This window comes from Dipodomys merriami, unplaced genomic scaffold (genome assembly GCF_024711535.1).
Source record: "Dipodomys merriami isolate MVZ:Mamm:240054 unplaced genomic scaffold, mDipMer1.0.p SCAF_30, whole genome shotgun sequence".
Taxonomy (NCBI): Eukaryota; Metazoa; Chordata; class Mammalia; order Rodentia; family Heteromyidae; genus Dipodomys; species Dipodomys merriami.
Window position 1 is genome coordinate 11,011,604 of NW_027204493.1, and position 22,841 is coordinate 11,034,444.

Below are 22,841 nucleotides of genomic sequence, written 5' to 3' on the forward strand. Positions count from 1 at the left end.
GAAATATTAATTTTAAGATGTGTCATAATTAATTACTGTGATAGATTTGGCCATCATAAATCCAGGCCATACCTCTGTTAACAATGAAAGTAAATAATCCAAAACTACATGCATCCAAGACATGCTGTGATCTGGTCCCTTAAAGACAGTGACCTAAATTTGTTGTATGATATTGTATTTTATTTGATAGTTATATTTGGTGATGATTTTTTTGCCATTTAAAAATTATATTTAGTAAGACTTGGAAAAAATTATATTAAGTGAAGTAAGCCAAGCCCAAAGAAACATAGGTCCCATGGTTTCCCTTATTTGCAATATCTAGTATATGTATGAATCAAGCAGAAAAGGTCAGATAAGGTGATGTTAGGAAAATGAACCCTAAGATATGTATTTTAAATGTTTTTTTCTTTCATGCATTTGTTTCTAACGCAATTATAAGATTATTTCTTTGTTGCTTTGTATGTCCCTCCCCCACAGTATAACCCGTGCTTTCACTGAATTTGATGTGGTATAATTTGTGGAGGGGAAGGGGAAAAACAAGTCATTTAAATAAGGATACAGGTGGACCTGTTGCAACAATAAGAAGTACAAGTTATCATGTCGAAAACGAACTTTACAACTTGGGAGGGGAGGGAGGATGGGAAGGGATGGGAAGGGTAAACAAAGGAGGAGGCTACAATGCTTGATAAGAAATGTACTCACTATCTTGCCAATGTAATTGTAACCCCTCTGTACAGTATTTTCACAATAAAACAAAAAGGAAATGCAAAATAAAAAAAAATGTACTCATTATCTTGCCCATGTAATTGTAACCCCGCTGTACAGTATTTTCACAATAAAAAAATAAAAATTAAAAAAAAATTATATTTAGTAATTCATAGAACATACCAGCCCTATCTGCTTTTATTTTCTTTTCTATTAAATGGAAAAGCCTTTTCTGCCATTAAACTATCTTCCAGGATTGAGATCTGGTTTATTTCAGTTTTCTAGGCTTTGCTGATACTATAGTCTTTAAGTCTGTGTGACATTTTAGGCTCTTCTCACAAACTCAGTTCAGGTCCAGCTTCTATTCATCCAAACTACCCTGGTGGTCCAGGTTTCCTCATAACAGAGCATCGCATAAGCAGTTCTCTTGTCAAATCCCATGTTGCCTTGCTCTCAATTCCTTTGCTGCCTCTGGCCAAGCCCGAGTCGGAAGGCTGCTTTTCTCAAAGCCTTTCCTGACTCTCTAGTGCAGAAGAGTTATTCCACTTTCTGCGCTCATATCCCACTTGGCTTTTGTCTTGCTTATTATACTTTTTATGACTTTTAATTTATTTCTCCCTCCAACATTGAATTCTCTGTATGCTGATTTTTTAAAAGTCTTTGTTACATTTTGCTTTGTTTTATTTTTTAATGATTCTCCCATTCTGGTACTTAGCATAGAACATGGCATAACTGGAGAGAGAGAGAGAGAGAGAGAGAGAGAGAGAGAGAGAGAGAGAGAGAGAGAGAGAGAGAGAGAGAGAGAGAGAGAGAGAGAGAGAGAGAGAGAGAGAGAGAGAGAGAGAAAGTGTGTGTGTGTGTGTGTGTGTGTGTGTGTGTGTGTGTGTATGCACATGCTAGTCCTGATGCTTGAACTCAAGGCTTGGGCATTGTCCTTGAGCTTTTGTGCCCAAGCTAGCACTCTACCAATTGCTTTGGTGCCAGTCCCAAGGGTTTGAACACAAGGCCTGAGTGCTGACCCTAAGCTTTTTGTTCAAGTCTAGTGTTCTACTACTTGAGGCCCAGATCCATTTCTAGCATTTTAGTGGTCAATTGGGCAAAAATGTCTCATGAACTTTGCTGCCCAGGAACAACAGTTCAGAACAACAATCCTCATATCTCAGCCTCCCGAGTAGCTAGGATTATAGGCATGAGTCACCAGCATGTGGTTCAAAACTGTACTTTGAGGGTGAACATATAAATTAATTGAGAAGGTGAACATACTTATAATTTGTAACGGTTAAAATGTTTCCTTTAAACTTCAGAAACTACCCCCCCCCCCCCACTGCAGCTTCCATAGCTGAGCTGTGGTCTTAAACCTCTGCCTTGCTCTTTTTTTAATTTTTGGTCAGAGTTCCTGAACTCTGGGCCTGGGCGCTGCCCCTCAGCTCTTCAGCTCAAGGCTAGAACTTTACCATTTGAGCCACAGCACCACTTCTGGCTTTTTCTGTTTATGTGGTGCTGAGGAATCAAACCCAGGACCTCATGCATGCAAGGCAAGCACTCTTCCACTGAGCTACCTTCCCAGCCCTTTGCCCTGCTCTTGCATCTATGGCAGCTCTGAGTGATAGTGACCGGATCATGTTTTGGAAAGCTAATGTTTTTACAAACCATAATGTTTTAGCACATTCGCTGTGAACATTTCCAAGCTGGTCCCTATTTTAGCTCCATATTAGAGGCTGTGGATATTCAAGAAGTTCTATGTGTAAATGTGCGAAGGAAGCAGTAGAGCTCTTGGTAACTAGTTCAGCATAATAAATTTCTATAGAAATTAAAGGGTTAAATGTTTACCTTTAAATGCAATCATTGAACCTCTGTACCGATAAAGGCTTTGAAATATAATCAGTAAGCATAATACAACATAGAATTTGACTTCATTCAAAATAATGTATTTTAAAAGAGGATCACCATGGTACAGACTGAATACCTATACAGTTAACAATTTCTTTAAAATGTGATTTCTGTATTTTCTAGATCTAGTAATAGCATCATGAAATGACGTGCCTCTTAAGGCATTTATTATGTACCTGTGATGGTGCTGTACCTATAAGTATCCATGTTGTTTATTCTAGCACATCAGGAGGCAGGGAGACAATTGTATTGCAAGTTTGAGCAAGCCTGGGTACAGAGATTCTGCCTCAAACAAAACAAAACTCCATGAACTTATGATGATCTGTATTATTGTTTTTGTTAGTAAAGTCATCAAAAATTATTGACAACTGAAAGTAGATAAGTGTTTGAAACTTCAGCATTATGAAGCACTTAGAGTAGTAAAACTGTTTGAAAGTTTCTTCTTGCCTTTTTCATTTACAACAGTTTTTAATTCACTTTAAACCTTAAGGAATTCAAGCCATTTTCTTGTCTATTCAAGACTTTTTCTAGCTAGAGAGGATGATTCCAGAATAAATAATCTTAGGGTATGAACATGAACCACATGAAAACTAGTTTGATTTCCTTAAAGTAAATTAAAAAACAAAAGAATTACATGTCTCCTCTTGATTCTGAGATTTAGACATATGGGTAGAGTAGTAGTTATGAATAAGGCCCTGGAATCATCTTCCTTGCAAAATACCAAGTCTATTGAAAACAGACTGTTCTAATTAGCTGTTCTTTTACTTAATTGAGGCCTATAAGAACTTAATGGAGTTTGAAGAGCAAAAGTACTTCAATAGGCACAATAGGCTATTTGGTGTCAATTTTTTTATGTGCCATCTAATGAGAAAGGCAGTTAACCACATCTAAGTTCTTTGTAAGAGGTGAAAAGAATGGATTGCCTCGATTGAGACAAAACTTCTTTGAAAGGAGGCTAAAAGAAGATGTAGCGAAAGTACTGAATATTAAATTCATCACTTAACATACCATGCCAGTTCCAACTGACCATACGATCCAAAAACAAGGAAGTGACTGTAGTAGCCACACATGCAGACATAAGTGAGAGTTCTTATTCAGTCTCTTCAGCAAGAAGTGAGTTCTTTTCTCTAGAACAGAAATCCTGTGATCATTCTGAGTGCACTTAATCTTGAATCATGTAAACCATGCTTTGGTACATGTCTTTTTGCTGTAGATGCTCTTATAATCATGTTGATAGAATACTGGTCAATGCCATTTGAAGGTAATTTCAGATCAATATTTTTTGAAAAGCAAAAATTCTTATTTGGATAGGAAAGAAATGATTCTGATGATTTCCTTTGACATGTAAAATTCCCCTCCCATGTGAAACCCAGGTGAAGTAGCCCTTGCTTTATGGCCAAGCCCTCTTTCATTTTTAAAAATTGAAGTCATAAGAGTAATGTACCTGGATGCTAGATTGTAAGCTCATGGAGGCAGAGATCTCGTTCACTGCTATATTTCCACTACTGGCCACTTAGTTGCAGCTCAATAAATTTTGATTGAAGGAAAAAAAGAGTAGTTGTAACCTTTATTATTGTGTCTAATGCCTAACATGGAGTGGGCTCCCACGAGTGTGACTGCTGAATATTTTAGTAACTGTGGGTGGAAAATAATGATCGGGCCTCTATGAGTTGTTGATGACTAAAAACAAGATCATTCCAATGCTCTTTGATGGTTGAAGGAACAACCATCTACCACTTGGCTCATAGTTACCAAATCGATATCTCCAGGAAGGAAGGAAAGAGGGAAGAACGAGGAAAAGAGGGAGAGTGTAGGGAGGTAGGAAGGTCAAAAAACAAAATATTAAAAAAAGGAAAAAAAATCTACACAGATAGGGGATGGTCACTTTTATGTTGCTGAATTTCTAAATTTCCATTCAGTAGAAATTGCTGACAAGTCTTCTGTTCCTCTTGTCCTAGTGATCTGAAAGACTTGCATAATTCCACTACCACTAATACTTAGCATGGATGTGTGGACTAGTTTTGTCCAGGGATGTGTGCACATAGTGCAAGACAATGACTGAGTTCCTATGTCTTCTAGACTCTCTGTTATCCTAGCCTCCTTGATGACTATGGCCTGTCTCATTCCCAATCCACATAGTTATAAATCCTTTTAGTGTGAGGTAAGCCGCTGACATTTTGAGGATTTTTTTTTACAATAGCATAGCTTAACCCACACTGAAACATGTCATTCATCAAAAAGAGATCTTGAGTTGGGTGTTGGTAATTTCCTCTCCAGCATATTGATCTGATCTGGCAACTCTGCCTCTGAATTGAAGAAAAAAAGAATCCACCACTCAAAACTAGGAAAGCAATGATAGGAATGACAGGAAGGAGAGAAACCAATAGGAGAGGATTTCCAAAGACATGGGAGCATAATGTAGATATGAGTGAGTTTCAGAGCTGAGATCCTGGACTCATCTGTGCCCCCAAAGCCTGGGGATGTCTTTGAATGAAATCCAGGATATTTAAGCTGACAGCGAAGTTGTAGCAATTGTTGGTTCAGTACTTCTTATGATCATTTTATCTTATTCTTCTTTTAAAATTACAAGTATTATTATTTTGTTTTATAAAAATATTTGTAGCTTATAAAAAGCCAGATGCCTTTCTTTCCTTCTTTAGGTTTAAATTCTCCTCAACCACTATGTCTTCTAGAGAAATTTATAGCCACCTTGGATACAGTCTTGCAAAAGCTTTAGTCTTGCCAAGAGTTCTTCCTGACTACTGAGTTTGCATATTTCTTGGCTCATTCACAAATCTCTCCCCCACACTGGGAAAAACCACACACTGAGTGAGCATGCAGAGATAGACATGGCAGCTGTTGAGTTTCAGATGTCACAGAAAGGTGTGTTTCTTCATAGAATAATCTCAAAAATGTAACTGCCCAATGGCTGAAAACAGAAATAATTAAATAGAAATAGAGGTTTATTTCTCATGGATCTGTGGAAGAAGTGTGTGTGTGTGTGTGTGTGTGTGTGTGTGTGTGTGTGTGTGTGTGTGTGTGTGTGTGTGATTTCCTTTACAGGTGATAAGGAAAAGTAACACACTCAAATATTTTTATAACCAGTATGGTCACATTTAATTTGAATCAGGGTGTACTGTAACATATCACAATAGTATGAGTAAGACAAGGCTTTATGGAGAAAGGAAGTGCAACAGAAATGACCATAAGGGCTCCAGTATTTGATATACATTATGAACATATATGTGAATGATGTGTGTGTATGTGCGTGCACATGCGTGTGTGCGCTCATGCAGGTACGGTACTGGTAGGGCTTGCACTTGGGCCTTGTGCTCTGGCTCAGCTTTTGCATTCAAGGTTGGTACTCTATCATGTGAACTACACCTTCATTCCTGGGTTTTTGCCGGTTAAGTGGATGTAAGTCTCACAGACTTTCCCGCCTGGTCTGGCTTTGAACCTGAATCCTCAGATCTCAGCCTCTTGAGTAGCTAGGATTGTAGGTGTGTGCCTCCAGCACCTTGCAATGGGAGTGACTCCTAATGACCATGTTTTTTGGTTAGGTTGGTTAAAAATAGAACGGCCAGATTCTGATCACTCCTGCCTGTTAGCCTAACTACTTAGGAGTCAGCCCAGGCAGGAAATCTGTGAGACTCTTTATCTCCAAATAATCTGCAAAAAGCTGGAAGTGGGGCTGTGACTTACAGTGCCAATTGCGAATGAAAAAGCCAAGAAAGAGCACAAGGCCTCTAGTTCAAGCCCCTGGACCAGCAGCAGCAGCAGCAGCAGCAGCAACAACAACAACAATACACACACACACACACACACACACACACACACACACACACACACACACACACACACACACACACACACACACACACACACACACACACACACACACACACACACACACACACACACACACACACACACACACGGAAAATACATCACCACGAAAACTGTCCTAAAATGTATGTTATTTTTGATAGAAACACTTCATGTGCATGTTCTTCAACAAGCCACATACAAATTTTTTTATTTCCATTTTTTTTAAATTGTAAAAATACTGTACAGAGGGGTTACAATTACATGGACAAGGTAAGGAGTACATTTCTTATCAAGCATTGTTGCCTCCTCCTTTGTTTCCCCTTCCCATCCCTCCTCCCCTCCCCACCCCACCCCCCCCCCCCCCGCCAAAGTTGTAAAGTTCATTTTTCGACATACCGACTTGTACATCTCATTGTTGCAATGGGTCCACCTGTATCCCTATTTAAACGATTTGTTTTTTCCCTTCCCCTCCACAAATTATACCAACATCAAATACAGTGAAAGCAGGGGTTATACCACGGGGGAGACATACAAAGCAACAAAAAAATCATCTTATAAATATGTTAGAAACAATCGCAAGAAAGAAAAAACATTTGAATACTTATCTTGGGGTTCATTTCTTCTAACATCAACTTATCTGACCTTTTCTGCTTGTCTCAGACATATACTTGTTATTGCAAATAAGGGAAACCATGGGACCTGTTTCTTTGGGCCTGGCTTACTTCACTTAATATAATTATTTCCAAGTCTTTCCATTTCCTAACAAATGGGTAATGCCATTCTTTCTGATAGAGGCATAGAATTCCATTGTGTATATATAACACATTTTCTTGATCATCTACTTTGGGCATTTACCCAAATGATCACAAACAAGACCATACTAAAGCTACCAGCACAACTATGTTTCTTGCAGCATTTTTTACCATAGCTAAGATATGGAACCAAAATTTTTTAATCAACCTAATTTCAACAAATTCAGTCTTCAAAGAGTAGGGAGTTCACTGGAGATTGAAAAGTCTCCTCATTAGGTATCCCTCCATTTTGGAGGGATAAAATTGCATAAGATCATTTCTGTGTCATTTCCTTTATTTTTTAAAAATTGTCAAGTGATCCTTTTTCAGTGAATAAACAAATGCAGTCTATTAAATTATTTTTGAGTTATTATGAACCCAATTCTATATTCAGGACAGAGCCACAATTCAAGTTGCGTTCATATATCACACATTTGACTCGATTGTGCATTTACTATTCATGAGATCTTGGGCTACTGAAAGTTATTCAGATATAGAAGCAGTTCCCATGAGTGGGCCGCTGCATCTGGACAAACTGTAATCACTCTTTGTACTCTCGCAGTGGAAAGCATGAAATTACTGGCATTATATAAAAAGGGCATCACAACGGAAATGGGTTTGCATATACGAAGTGCCATTTGTCAGTTCTCTCAAGTGTGGCAGAAAAACAAAAAGAAATGCAACTATTTCCAGATATGCACCTGCAGAATCCAATTAATTGTAAACCTTTGGGGGCTTTGCCCCCTTAAAGTTCCGTATTAATTCTCCACCACAGTGAAGAAGAGCACTTGTAACCTTTTTCCCATGCTTGCAAAAACAGACATTAATAGAGTTAGAAGTTGGAAAGAAACTAACTTTGAACCAAAAGAAAAAAGGTGTTTAAAAATCACCTATAGGATCACTTTAAATTTTATTTAAGTTTTAATCAGGTTAACCACATTCTTGTCATAACTCTACAATGTGATATATAGGTATGATCTTACCTTGATATGCCTTGAAAACTAGTTAGAAGGAGAACAGTTGTGGATAAAGTTTTACTGGCACATTTGTTTGTCTCTGATTCCATTCTCTGCCACTCAACATAACCAACATTTTGACAGTTTAAATGAATTCAAACAAAAGTTATTCTTCCAGATGAAACTGGTGAATATGAGAGAAACAAAATGGCTGCTGGGACATGGATAATGGTCACTGTATAACCTGGCAGTTGTAATTACAAATTGTTATAACCTTTTGAACTAACAAGTGAGCAATATATACTAAAAATCCCAAATAAGTCATGCTATTTATTTAGCCCAGTATTTCTAGAAATTGTAGGTGCACATAGATTTTTAAATGTGAAGATATGGTTATTTGCCAGTGTTATATCAAAAATGAAACGCAAGCAAATATTTATTTTTTAATTTTTCATTACTCTTAAGTTGGGGTTTCAAGTCAGTGTATCTGTTTTTAGACACAATGCATCTTGATCAATGTTACCCCTTTCAATATTCCCCTCCATCTCTCCTATCCCCTATTATATTCCATAAGTGTAGTTATGTAAGTACAATTATTTGTATTCATGGTTTTGAAGACTATTCCACAGTACAGACAAACATTAACTATAGAAGAGAAGAACCACATTTGGAAGATATTTGACTGAAAAGTAAGCAAAAAAAAATGACCTCTCACTGAGCGTGATAGTGCATGCCTCTAGTCCCAGCACTTTGGAGTCAGATGCAGGAGGATCTCAAGTTCAAAGTTAGCATGGTCATGAGCCCTTGTCTCAAAAAATACTATTTAAAGTGATCTTTTGGGTATTTTTTTTGTCCGTTGTGGGGTTTGAACTCAGGGCCTGGGTGCTGTCACTGAGCCTCTTTATCTCAATCACTCTGTTATTTGAGCCACAGTACCACTTCTGCTTTTTGAGTGGTTAATTGGAGATAAGAGTCTTATAGGAACTTTTCTGCCCACCTCAGCTTCAAACTGCAACCCTCAGATCTCAACCTCCTGAGTAGTTAGGAATACAAGTGTGAGCTACCAGCGCCCAGCTGGGGTCTTCTCTATTGAGCATGTATTGTGTAATGACTTTATATTACTTTTCTAGTTACAGTTTAGGTACCTGTTTCTGGAAAACAAATTTTAATTAAGTCTTATACATATAACATTTTACATTTTAAATATTTAATATAGATGTACTTTAATACTCTTTTAAATACTATTTTCCTCAACCATTTCATGTCCCATGAGTTTTTGGTAACTGTTCAGTGAAGTGGGTATTTGGGACAGTTCTTCTAGGGGATGATATTTTTTCATCAACATCACTAGCATTGAGAAATTTTTATTGTCATATAGACATGCTATGTTTTATTTAAACAGTACTTTATTATTAGATGTTGAGTTGATTTGTTTCCAGTGTCTGCTTTTATGTGTATTGATCTAGGTAAAAGTTTTCATGCTCTGCATGCATTCATTATTATTCTCTTAGTATTCACTCCTGTAATGGTTCTTGTCAACAATTCTTCATCTGCAAGAAACATCTCTCAAATACTCTTTGTCATTTGTGCTCATTGGTTCAATACATACCAAATGCATTTTTGATTCATTTGAATCATTGTTTAGGGTCATTAAGTTGTAACCACTGAATAGGATGCCCTGTTTTGAATTGCCCATGAGCTACAAATAGGTTTTGCTCTTATAAAAGGTGGCAAAAAAGCAAGGAAAATAAAAAGAGAAAGCAAAGAAGAGTCTGTGGAAGAGAGACTGTAGGTATCTTGAAAATCATAAAACATTGTTCCTTGAAGAAGTTGCAGTAATGCCCCTGCTCATCACTTTTTCAATAATAATAATAATAATAATAATGATAATAAATTGCATTCTCAATTAAAGGCAGAGAAGAAATGGCTCATTTGTGTGGTTCCTGTTCTTTTCATACTTTCGGCATGGATTAATGTTACAGTTACAATGATTTTTGCAGTTGGTCAAGGAATATAGATGTTTTAATGTGGTTGTAAAAAGTTAATTCCTTTGTAAACAATTTTAATCTTTTTTCTCTTTGTAATCTTTTAAATATTAATATAAAAACTTGAAAGTAAAGTTTCATAAAAATAAAAATGCATATTTTGTAAACAGAAAAAGAAATTCAGAGTCTATTATATTCTATTATACTACACTGCCCTTGTTTGGTCACAGCTATCAAAAACAAAAATGAACTGATAAACTTTTTATTCATTAAGTTATGTAATTAAATTACCTAAATTCAGTTATGTAGTTATTCAATCATGTTTCCTATTCAGAACAGTAAAAATGGGTTAAAATTATGTGTTCTATCTGTATTATTTACGTGTATAATACATATAAATTTTTATTGAGTACTTTGCATTTTGAAGACAGTATTCATAGTTTTGAACTTGGATATGCTGGAATCCAACACCTGTCTTCCCTGCTGATTTTTTCCATTTGAAATATTTTTCACTTCCACATTCTCAATTTTCTTATCTGCAAAGTGACATAATATTATCTACTTCACAAAGCTACAATGAGGATCTGATAAGATTATCTATGAATATTTAACTTGATTTCCAATAAAAATGGAAGTGCCTTTATTGCATCAATTTGTATGAATGGCCAAAAGCTTTCACAAAGCAAAAAACCAGTAAGTTATTTTATGATTGGGCCTCAGTGTGTATGTGTGTGTGTATACACATATGTGTGTGTGTGTGTGTATATATATATATATATATATATATACATATATATATATATACATAATCTCGTTTCTGTCTCTTTGACTCTCTGTCTCTTTGTCTATCTCTGTGTCTCTGAGGGAGAAGTGATACCCAAATGACTTTCTGCATACTAAATCATCACATATATGTATGAACCCTTAGAATACTCAGTTGATATTGTCCATAATTAAAGTTAATTTTAATCATTTCTATAGTTTCATCTGTTAACATATATATTATGTATGACTTCGGAATTTTAGAGAAATATCTAAAAGGAGACACATGTATGTGAAGAATATTCAAACTATTGTCAAAATTATTAAATATGTTGGTTCATGGCACTCCCTGATCTGCACTAAAGTTGATCTTTATAATGCCTTTCAGGAGGAGCACACTGTGATTCCTCATTTTTCAGTTTGATATGTCAGACTTTTAGAGCTACCCACCTGGATAACACAGTGTTATTTAATTGTTTGAGGACCTGGATCAATTTCTAAACCTCCAACATGGAAGAAAGGTTCCTAAATATTTCATTGTGTCTTCCCTACTGCTTCCTCAAGTCAGCACCCCCTTTCTTGTCCCTAGTAGTAGCTCCTTTTCCTCAGAGAACAGTCACATGAGGACATTGACATTGCCCCAGGGAACTTGGAACATTAGGAGCTCTGAACCAAGAAACTCTCGAATTTATGTATGCAGATGCATAAGCATAAAGACAGAAATATGCCCTTGTGGTATAAATAGGTCACAGAAAATGACAGTACAGCTACATTTAATTAATTCATGTCCATCCACTGTTAGTTCTAAGCCATCCCTGGAAGTCAGGGATCAATCAGAATGTGTCTGAAATTTTAATAAAAGTAAACTAGCATATTCTATCTCTTAAAAAATGAAAAAAAAACCAACCAATGTCCAACTCTACTTCCAGGGAATACGGAGCTATTGATGATGTAGACATTGATCTGCACATTGATGTCAGCTTTCTCGATGTAAGTATTAGTTTCTATAATATACTGGTATATTTTAGGACATTTTAATTCTAGAAAGAAACTTATTTTTTGATATTCTTATGATCCTGTCCATTACTTACTGATTAATAAAGACTTCTCAATGTTTCTTTTGCTTGATTCTTTTAATATATTCTGAAGTTCATGGACTAATAGCATTTCATTGTATGTTTCAATTTTGTAAGTTTCATTTTTATTTTTCACCCATAGAAGCAGAAACTGAAAAAATTTTAGCAGGGAGTTTTGAGGTAATATCTAGCCCTCATAACTCATGCATTCTTTAGCCTAAGTTTCGGAAAGGGTTTTTTGTTGTTATTCTTCCATTTTATGTTCTGAAAGGTGGCTAACTCATCTTTTATATGTATATGTACAGGAGGAGATTGCTGTGGCCTGGGAAGTAATTCGAACTGAACCTATAATTGTCCGACTGCACTGCTCGCTTACACAGTACTTAAATGGCCCAGGTTAGTTTTATTTCTCTATTTTTTGGTTATTACTTGGCTGTAAGCAAAGTGAGTGTCTGTTTTATAATTCTTCTTATCTTAATACTTTAACTAATATCATGGTAATAGGGTTTATCCTAAGAAAGACAGTTTAACTTTCTTAGTTTAACTGAAGGGAACAGAAACATGCAATGTTTAGTTGCATGACTTTTCAGAAATGAACATGTTTCTGTCCAAAAAATCACAGTGAACGCTAAAGGAGTACTTCGACTAGAGTGGAATTTTAGTAAATATATTCAGTGTTATTCTTACAGGCAATGCTTTCTTTTCTGATTAATCCCATCTGTGATTACTAGCAAATCTAGCCTACCTTCAGAACCTTCTTGCTGTTCTGGACTCAGCTGAACACTTCTTACATAGCATCTCCCATGGCTTTGCCTCTTCAGCTACACAGTAAGAGAGGCTGGTGGCGTTTAAATGCCTGTCTAGGTTGGAGGATCAATGTGATATAAACATGACTAATAGACTCAAGTGTCATCCTGGCCCACAGTGGGCTTGAGTCACTAGATTGACTCCCTCACATGTGAATTCTGAATCTATGAAGATCCAAAAGCAACTGTTCCAGAGACAGGAACAGGCAACTCCAGGGAAAAGGCATATTGGATTTCCCATTGTTTTTATCCATCAAAACCATTGAACAGTCCACCCAGAATCAAGGGATGGGGACCTAGATAACCATTCTCAAGCTGTGGCTGTCTTTAGTCAGTCATTCACATGCTACTCTAGTATCTGTACATTTGTTGTTGGGGAGTATCAAGTAATATAGATGTATATGTATATGTATATGTATATGTATATGTATATGTATATGTATATGTATATGTATATACCTACTCAGCTTTTCGGGAGGAAAAGTATCCATCATTTTAAAAAAATTATTAATACGGGTTTTTTTTATTGTGAAAATACCATACAGAGGGGTTACAATTAGATGAGCAAGGTAATGAGTACATTTCTTATCAAGCATTGTTGCCTCCTCCTTTGTTTCCCCTTCCCATCCCCCTCCCCCTCCCCCTACCCCCACACCAAAGTTGTAAAGTTCGTTTTTCGACATAATGAATGATGTCAAACAAGACCATACTAAAGCTATATCCATTATTTTTTTGAAGACGGCTTTTAATTTTCTTAATTATTTATCTTCTATTTGGGGCTCATATGTTCTATATCAATTAGTAATTAATTTTTAATACAAATAATGTATACTAAACTGATATGTTTTAATGCTAAATGTTAAATATTTTGTTATGATTTTTTTAATATGTAGAAATACAAGGACCAAAAGGGATAACTCATAATCTTTCCCTACTGAAAAACTGTAACTATTTTGGTGTTTTGTTTACCCATATATCCCTGAGTCCCAGAAGTAACTATGCATCTAAGTCTTGTTGCATGAGTGTCTTCAATGTATTAAATAATCAACAAAGCAATGGGTGGTACCTGCCCAGTATCCCGATCTATAGGCATACAGGTTTTGCTGTTTCTCTGTATATTTTGGCTACATGCCTACCCTTTTTCTTACTTTAGTGAATTGACATGTCCCGTCTCACTTTATTCTGGTCTTGGTTAGAAGTAGAATATACTGTCAGGCCTGAACTTTGCTTTACTATTTAGAAGAAGGAGTAAACGAGTATATACTCACCTAGATTCCATTTATGTGAGATAAAAATGTGTTATATTACCACCTTTACTTCTTTTTCCATAATCTTGAATTTTAAATAGATTTTTTTCTTCACAATAATACTTTTTATGTATGCACTTATTTAACAATCACTGTAATTTACATTTAGATAGATGTCCTGTTGTTTAATATTATCTCTTTGGCATCGAAACCTATCCACTATTTGTTTCATCAGTTGGGTGATTTACATATTTATCATGTGTAAACTAAGAAAACTGGACAGTTATATTTTTCATATCTGAAGATGACATTATTTTATGAATGAGGCTAATTTGATCAAGTAAAATTTGTGAAAGAAGATAAAATGTTAGAGCATCTTCTGCTAACTTGGGTATGAAGTCATTTCTTCATCTTCTCATTTGTAAAGAAACTTGTTTTGCTTTTGGGTACTTATGTATTTATGTTTGGTGTGTCCTGAGACGATTTTTATTTTTCCTGGTATAATTTTTTGCAAATTTATTTTTTCATGGTATGTGTAGGTCTTAATTTGCCTCAAGAAATCTTTATGGTAATTATTTCTTATACCATTTTGACTTGCTATTCCTAGTATATATAGATTGTATCTTTTGTCTTCTGCATTGTTTATCATTTGTATTTTTATATCAAATGTTTCATCAATTTTTCTAATCTAAGTTTTCACTCTCCAAATGAAGTTTTTCCATAATTTGGATTTGAATTTAATATCTAGCTTGTATATATAATTTGTTCATACTCTTCTGATCACACAGTATACCTTTTTGATCATCAATGACTTCTACATTTATTCAGTATCATTTGCAATCATTTTGTAGCCATCTAACAGCAGCTGTCCAAGATTTATCAGTTAACAGAAGGAATTTTGCTTTCAATTCAAGCAGAAGTTGGCATGCACTGCTTTCAGAAATGAGGGTGTTACTGTAGAGATGTGTTTTCCATTAAGAAGAGGAAATTTCCCTACCTTAGAGAAAGTGAATCTGGGACCTGTGAAGTGCCATACCCAGACCCTCTGAACCCCTTTTCCTGTGCTCCTGTCTCTCAGCCCCACACACCTTGTAGCTGTGTCTCACACACTTTCAGTACATTGTCGTCAGACACACAGGCTGTGAAGAGCAGATGAGTATTTGGAGCTTCTTCGGTGTGACTCTGTGCATAGAGTACAGTGACCTCCCTACATTGCCTCTAGGCTAGACAAACTTGTCAAGGTATAATTTATGCTTCCTTCGCCATAGAATAGCCCTGAAGCTGGGAGGTTACCTGAATTTGTACTCTTTCTGGGCTTTTCATCTTCTCTCTGAATATTCCCATATGCCTCTATTGATTTCTTTTTTGAGCATTTCTTTAGTAAATGATTTGCTGCTGCATCTTCACTTAAAGCTTGCCTCCAATTGAACAGGACCTGAGCTGGATGGGTCAGGGCTCAAGAAATGTAGGCTCTGCCAGACCCCCTGACCCCCCTTTACTTTCTGCACAGCCAGGCCCCAAAGACAGTGCTCTGGTGCCTTCCCTTTCTCTTCTTTGAGTAGAGTTTCAAACCAGCCATTTAGACTCCTCTGGATGCTGGTTCAGTCTGCTCCATTTGTAGTAAATGCTAGAAGTTTCTTCCACGGAATGGCATTTACCTTCATTTCCAGTCCTTTCACTGGTTTTCTCTTATTTCCATATTACACTGATTCAGTTGGGGTCATTCTACATTATTTACTTATATTGTTGTCTTACAAGTAAATTTCTCTAAAGTTTTTTTTTTTCTTGTTGAAAATTTGAGAAAAAAAATATTTAAATTGGCAAATGATGTATAACAGGAGGAGGACTATAAAGGAACATACAAAGTATCCTTCCAGAAAAATAACTTGGTTTTATCTTAGTTCATAATTCTGATTATTGCAAGCAAATGAAGAGGTGAGAAAATATTTCTTTCAGGGTGTTTTTGAATCTTTGAAAAATGTTAGCATTTATAGTAAAAAGAACTTGCAAAAAAAAGTGTGACTAATCCAAGATTTAGACTGACCTACTTAACAGTTCCCTTTAAAAAACATTTATTCCTGTATTTCAGAAGTATGTGAATTACACTAATTTGAATGGCAGTATTTGGCCAGGGCTAGCTTTTAGTAACCTGTTAGTGAACAGAAAGGCTAAGAATTTGCTAGGGTGCTGCTGGCTCACATCTGTAATCATAGCTACTTGGAGGGTGAAATCTTAGGATTAAGGTTCAAAGTCAGCCTAAACAGGAAAGCCCATGAGACTCTTATCTCTGGTTAGCCACCAAAAAACCCAAAAGTGGAGCTGTAACTCAAGTGGTAGAGTGCTAACCTTGAATACAAAAGTTCAAGTACAGTGCCTAAGCCCCAAGTTCAAGCTCTAGGATCAGCACATAAAAACTAAACAGGAAAACAACAAAAAACTCTGAAGGAATGCTTGCGGTAATCCACTTTCAACTTATAGTTAAGGTTTATTGTTTATTGGGCCAGGGAAAATGGACTTTAAACAAAGACATTATTTGTTGTGATTCTTGTGTATATCCTAGAACTGTTGCCATATGAGTTCCATTATAGCTTGTTTTCAATGAGAAAATGTTACTAATTAATAATCAAACCCTATTTGTTCAGATCATCTTATTATTGGAATCTCTACATTTACTCTTAGGAGATGGGCGCATTAGAATAATTTCTACATATCTTGACAGCCTTTACTACCCAACCAAAATTACATGAGGAAGAAGGAAAATTGATGAACTTACCTTTGATTTTTAACCATGGAAAAATATTAGTAGAACTTCCTGTGAAGTTCCTGTTCACTTCCTTGCTACACAAACCCTGTAGGGGATTGTGGTTGTATTCGGTGTAAGTTTAGGAAGAACATGCATTTCTAAAGAAGTAATACTTATTTTTTTGCTATAAGAAACATTTCTTTTATTTATCACTCACGGTTCTGTATATTTTTCCTCCTTCATTGGTAAAGGTCCTTAGTTTTAGGTAAGTTTATTCCTAGGTACTTGTATGCTTAATCAGACTTTATTGTCCAACTTACTATTTCTGGTTTTGGAGAGGTTATTAATTTGTTAAAATATTAATAAAATTAATTTGAAATGTTTTAATAAGAATTACCAAGGTAGTGAAATTCCCTTATACATTGCATATAATGTTTCTCTGATAGTTAATACATTTTATTAATACATTGAATACATCAGTTTTAATTAATTGCATTAATTTTAACAGTAATATGGATTTTATCGCTGAGCTTTTTGAGAGTCCTTTCAGTGTATTTTAAGATTTTGGGTCACTTAGCATTTATTTTTTGTTACTTGACTCAGTCAATGTATGTAATTTGTACATATTATATACTAAAATTACATACTATATATTAAAATTTATTATTTTAATAAGATACACTTATTTTCTAGTTATACATGCCGTGGTGAAGTTTTGAGTTTTGTGTTATTAATTTTATAACAAGTATATTCTGTATTATCACTGTGTCTCTTGTTTATTTTCCCTTCTCTATGCAACTCACAGCTCCATTAGTGAAAGTTTGTACTTCTTCTAGGGTATTTTAGGTTTTTCTACCTTGCCCCAAAGTAAGCCAAGTTCCTTTAATTTCCTCTGCCTTCTGTTCTTAATCGCTTCTTTCTGCCTATGAAAAGATTCTATCTTCTATAATTCTAGAGCACAATGTGATCTCATTTTGTTTATCTTCTTTAAAAGAAAAATAGTTCCCTGAACTTCCAAGATGTTGCAATGTTCTATTCATTAAAATTTCAGTAATCCTGGGGTTGGGACAGGTAGGATCAAACAAATCTAAGGAAATTAATTGGTTGATGATTCCAGTGCCCCACTGCTTTGAGCTATGGTCATTACAGGCAATTTGGAGATTGCATTTTGGTCCATGACATGGAATGTGTGTGACATGGGAATGTCCTATTTAGAAAGACAATGCTTACTGCTTATCTGTTGTCTCAGTGTTGTTTCAGTCTTCACTGTGACTGAGTTCATACAGGTTGTTTTTTTTTCCCCTCCCTCCCTCCCTCCTTCCTTCCCTCCCTCTCTTCCTTCCTTCCTTCCTTCCTTCCTTCCTTCCTTCCTTCCTTCCTTCCTTCCTTCCTTCCTTCCTTCTTTCCTTCTTTCCTTTCTTTCCCTTCTTTCCTACTTTCTTGTGTTAGTTTCCCTTCCCTTTCATCTAGTTAAGGTACTATTCCAGAAATACTGACTTCTCTTTCAGTACTGGTCATAAAATATTTGATCAGCAACAATGAGAAGTACAAAATGTCATGTCAAAACCAACTTTACAATGTCGGTGTGTGGGGGGGAGGGGGGTATAATTGGGTGGGGGGAGGGGGGAGGCTGGGAAGGGAGGTGAAGGGTAAACAAAGGAGGAGGCTGCAATGCTTGGTAAGAAATGTATGCATTATCCTGCCCATGTAATTGTAGCCCCTCTGTACAGTATGTTCTCAAATAAAATAAAATAAAATTAAAAAAAAAAGAAATTGTAAGAATAAAAAAAATATTTAATCAGATAAGTAGCTTCTTTTTCTCTCCAAATCTCTTCCACTTGGAGTCTTTTCTCATATCAGGAATTGGTAAATGTCCTCTCTTCTGGGTGCTCAAAGACTCTGGTTTTGCTCTTGATTGATCTTTCTTGCAACTGAAATCCAGTCTCATAGTCACTAGCGCTCTCAGAATATAGATAGTCAAAATGTCCATCCACTGATCCAAGCCACTATATCTCTTGCCTCAGTTAGTACCCTAAGTTCTTAACTCATTTAGCAATTTGATTCTTTCTTCTCTCTTTGCCCTTTGCTCAAGAGATCCTACACGGCCCCAGCCTTGGTCCTTCTCTACTCTGGTCTCCTAATGTGGTACTAAGTTTTCTTTTCTCCTTGTACTTGTCTACAGAGATATCAGCTTTTTCTTAGTTGTTTGTCATTTATGTCTTCCCTCTGCCCTGCAGGCTGCATGGGGGCAAGGGAATCCGTCTCTTTCCTTCTGTCTTTTGAGTGTTTATTCTTAACAACTCTAGTTCCTGGCCAGTGAATGATAATTGATTAGCACTCTTTTGTGTAACTAATAATTTTAAGAAACATTAATAATTTAAGGAAAACACACACACCTGGTACAAATTTGAACACATGAGAAGGCTATGCAGTAAAAGGTGAATCTCCTGAATTTTATTCTCAGCATCTCCTGTGTTTTATTCTAGCAGTGCTATTTATATGCAAATATCCCTTTATCTACTTTTAAAATGATTCCCTAACTGCCCTCTATCTGGCTGTTTGCCTGTTGCTTCTTTTGTGGATTCATCTTTTATCATTTTACATGTTGTTCCTATGCAGATATTTACAATGAATGTATAATGACCAGTGGTGATATATTGCAAGCACACACACACACACACTATGTGTACTTTATGTGTATATACGTATCCATATATATGTGTACCTTAAATAGCAATGTGAATTGTGTGCTCCATATTTTAAGTGTGAACATACACATACACACTCCTGCTTCAGTCTTATTCCTGGCTGATGATTGATTTTGAGTCAGTACTGAACAATGGTTTTGTTTCCTTTCCAGTGCCCACTGTTGATGTCTTTCAGATCTCCACAAAAGAGCGATTTGGATTGGGACATCAGCTGAAAAAGTAAGTTTGCTGAAGAGCACTGAATTCTAATTCTGCTTATTTATTGACTTATATTGTGTAGGTACTGACAGTTGAACTCTGGTCCCTGAGATTTATTTTTACCCAAGGCTAGTGTTCTACCACTTGCCATAGCTCTATTTCCAGCTTTTTCTGTGGTTAATTAATTAGAGATAAGAGTTTCACCGACTTTCCTGGCTTTGAACTGTTATCCTCAGATAACAGCCCTAGCATTCAGCATCCTGCCTACTACTGGAAGGGCAGATTGTGCAGGCCTAGGGCCTGTCTCTAATACAACCAATCTGTATGGACCTACAGTCCATCTCTAATGTGTTCCACATAGGGAGAAAGGGGGAAGGTGAGGGTGTTTGCTGTCTTGATTTCCTCTCCGGGATGTCCTTCAGCTCCAGCTTCCTCCTCTTCTCCAGACTGTCGCTGTTCCAGGCTCCTGATTCTGGTTATTCCTACTGCTGCTTGCTTATAGCCCAGAGGTTTCTAGCCACTGGGCCTGGGCTATAACTTCATTGCTGTTTCTCATACTTACATGTTTGAAACATTCATTTTGAACATAAACTTTTAAATTTCCTGTTTGCATCTTGATTCAGTGACTCAATTGATCTTTTATAGATGGGCTTGGGTCTTCAGAAGTACAGTATGTATAGAATTGATTTGAACAAGCAAATATATTCCTTAACATATTACAAGTGCCTATGATGTTCCATCAATATAGTTACGAGGATTCTGGCACACTCTGGCATTATTTGTAGATATTAAGTAGAAAATATAGTAGGTTTTAAGTATCTGGAAAAGATAAATGGAGTTCTGTGCACTGTATTATAAAATCTTATCCAGTCATTTCAATCTTTTTTCTTTCATTGTTCAACTATAAAATTTCCTTTCTGAATTTTAAGTCTATTTAACATAAAAGTATACATTTGAAAAACTGTAAAGGGGCTAAAAACACTGAGAGAACTAAATACAAAAGCAAAGAAAGGAATTACGTCTGAACAAAGAAAGGCCTTGGTAAATTCTATACCTGAGAACTGACTTTCACCTTTTCTGTTAAGTAAATAAACCCTGGGATGAGGGTGTTGTTTCCTGCTGACTCATATTTTAACCTGAGTCCCAGTGGAGCACTTGTTTGGTTTTCCTAAAGGAAACTATGATGCTGTGCACATAGTCCCCTTTGGTGATTGCCTTCTGTGCAAAGGAAATGCTACTCTCTCCTAGGAATCTAGAGGAGCTATAGTCATGGTTGAATAGGATGTGAGATTTGCTCCAGTTAAAATGAGGGAAGTTTTACTTGTGCTTATTTTTTCATTTTGCATGACTGGAAATGAATACAGGGCTTCTTGCTCAGGTGCTCTACCACTTGAACCACCCCTTCAGTCCTTCAGCTTTGTTTTTACTGATAGAGTCTTTTACGGGGGAGGGGCTGGCCACTGCCTGGCTTTTCACTCTGATTATCCTCCCTGTGACCACCTGTATAGGTGGCATCACAGGCATATACCACCGTGTATGACTTAATAATTGAGATATAGTCCCATTGACGTTTTGTTCAGACTGCCCTCCTCAGATCGTAGTCCTCCCAATCACCTCCTCCATAGTAACTGTGATCGCAAATATGTCATTTCTAACTTTCAATTTTTAAGAAGTTAACATGTTATATTTATTTATCATGGACAAGATTATATGTATTATATATGTGATGTATGTGTATGTGTGTGAATGTGTTTTCTGTAGAATGGTTAAAATGGTGCTTATCTGGTTGTAACATGTACCCACCCACCAGTCTAGCCTATCATCTGGTCTAGTCTATCTGCCTCAACGCCATGCTGCCCTCCGTCCTCAGTGTCTACTAGTCAGTGAGGTCAGTTCTTGTAGATTCTGCCTCTAAGTGAAGTCCTGTAGTACACGTCCTTGTGTGCCTGTCTGGTTTCACTATGGATTCCTAGTTCTTTTGGTGCTGTAGAGAATGAGAGTATTTCAGTTTCTATGAGTGAGTTATTTCTTGTCTGTGTAAAGGTGCTACAATAAACATGGAAGGCAGAGGTCTCTTCAGCTGATTAATTTAAAATCTGGATAGATAATTAGTCCTAGGATTGTTGAATCATAAGATGGTTATGTTTTTAATTTCGTGAGGGACTCCACACTGTGTTCCACAGTGGATGCATTAATTTACATGGCCATCAACAGTGTGTGAGGGTTCCCTTTCCTCCACATCAACACTTGTAATCATAAGAAGCTTACATCTTATGAAGTTATTTCCCCAGAGACATACAGGAAGAAAGTCCATTTAAAATTAGAAGATAAAAATGTTGACTTTATTGCACATCTAATACTTTATTTTAAAATTTTATGCCTACTTTAGTAACAGTTCCTCGACTAACAATTGGAAGATTTGATCCTCTAGGAGCCCTCATATTTTTTTCAGAAAACATGCTGTCACAACCTAGAGCTCATTCCACAGTTCTTTCCCAGGCCACGTCCATGAAGCAATCTCATAGACATAAAGAATAAAACAAATTCCTGCTTTGTGATAGTAACTAAAATAATTTTAAAATACCCTAATTTAAAATATAGCACATTACAGGTGAATGGGCTATGCTAGAGATATGATTTGCAGAGTACATGTTTTTACGTGTGCTACAGTTTTATCCTGTTTTTGTTTTTTGGTTTTTTTTGTTTTGTTGGTGGTGGTGCCTGAACTCTGGGCTTGGGCGCTGACCCTCAGCTCTTCAGCTTAAGGGTAGAGCTCTACCACCTGAGCCACAGTGCCATTTCCGGCTTTTTCTGCTTATGTGGTGCTGAGGATCGAACCCAGGGCCTCATGCATGCTAGGCAAGCATTCTACCACTGAGCCACCTTCCCAGCCCTTATCCTGCTTTTTTGTTCATGAAGGAAAAAACAGAAGCGGAACATCAAGTGAAAAGAAATTGTTTTGGTCATGTAAGAATGTTTTGGTCATGTAAGCAAAAATTACTGATCCTGAAGTTGCCCTGATAATTCTCTTTGTCTTTTATTCACGTATAAACTCTTTTCTGTCATTTGCATAATTAAATTGTAGTGATATTAATTAATTTTAATACTTAGACTTTTTTTTTCAGTCAGTCATGGGGCTTGAACTC

General features: G+C 36.4%; 1 protein-coding gene across 4 annotated transcripts in view; it reads left to right on the forward strand.

Moving 5' to 3' along the window:
* Parp8 (poly(ADP-ribose) polymerase family member 8) overlaps positions 1 to 22,841 on the forward strand; it is a 174,598-nt gene that overhangs the window by 104,839 nt on the left and 46,918 nt on the right. For all 4 annotated transcript variants that reach the window (XM_070041149.1, XM_070041150.1, XM_070041147.1 and 1 more), the window contains 3 exons: positions 11,847 to 11,907; positions 12,299 to 12,389; positions 19,650 to 19,716. In XM_070041149.1, coding sequence (XP_069897250.1) covers positions 11,847 to 11,907; positions 12,299 to 12,389; positions 19,650 to 19,716 — 219 coding nt within the window. The remainder of the gene's footprint in view (positions 1 to 11,846; positions 11,908 to 12,298; positions 12,390 to 19,649; positions 19,717 to 22,841) is intronic.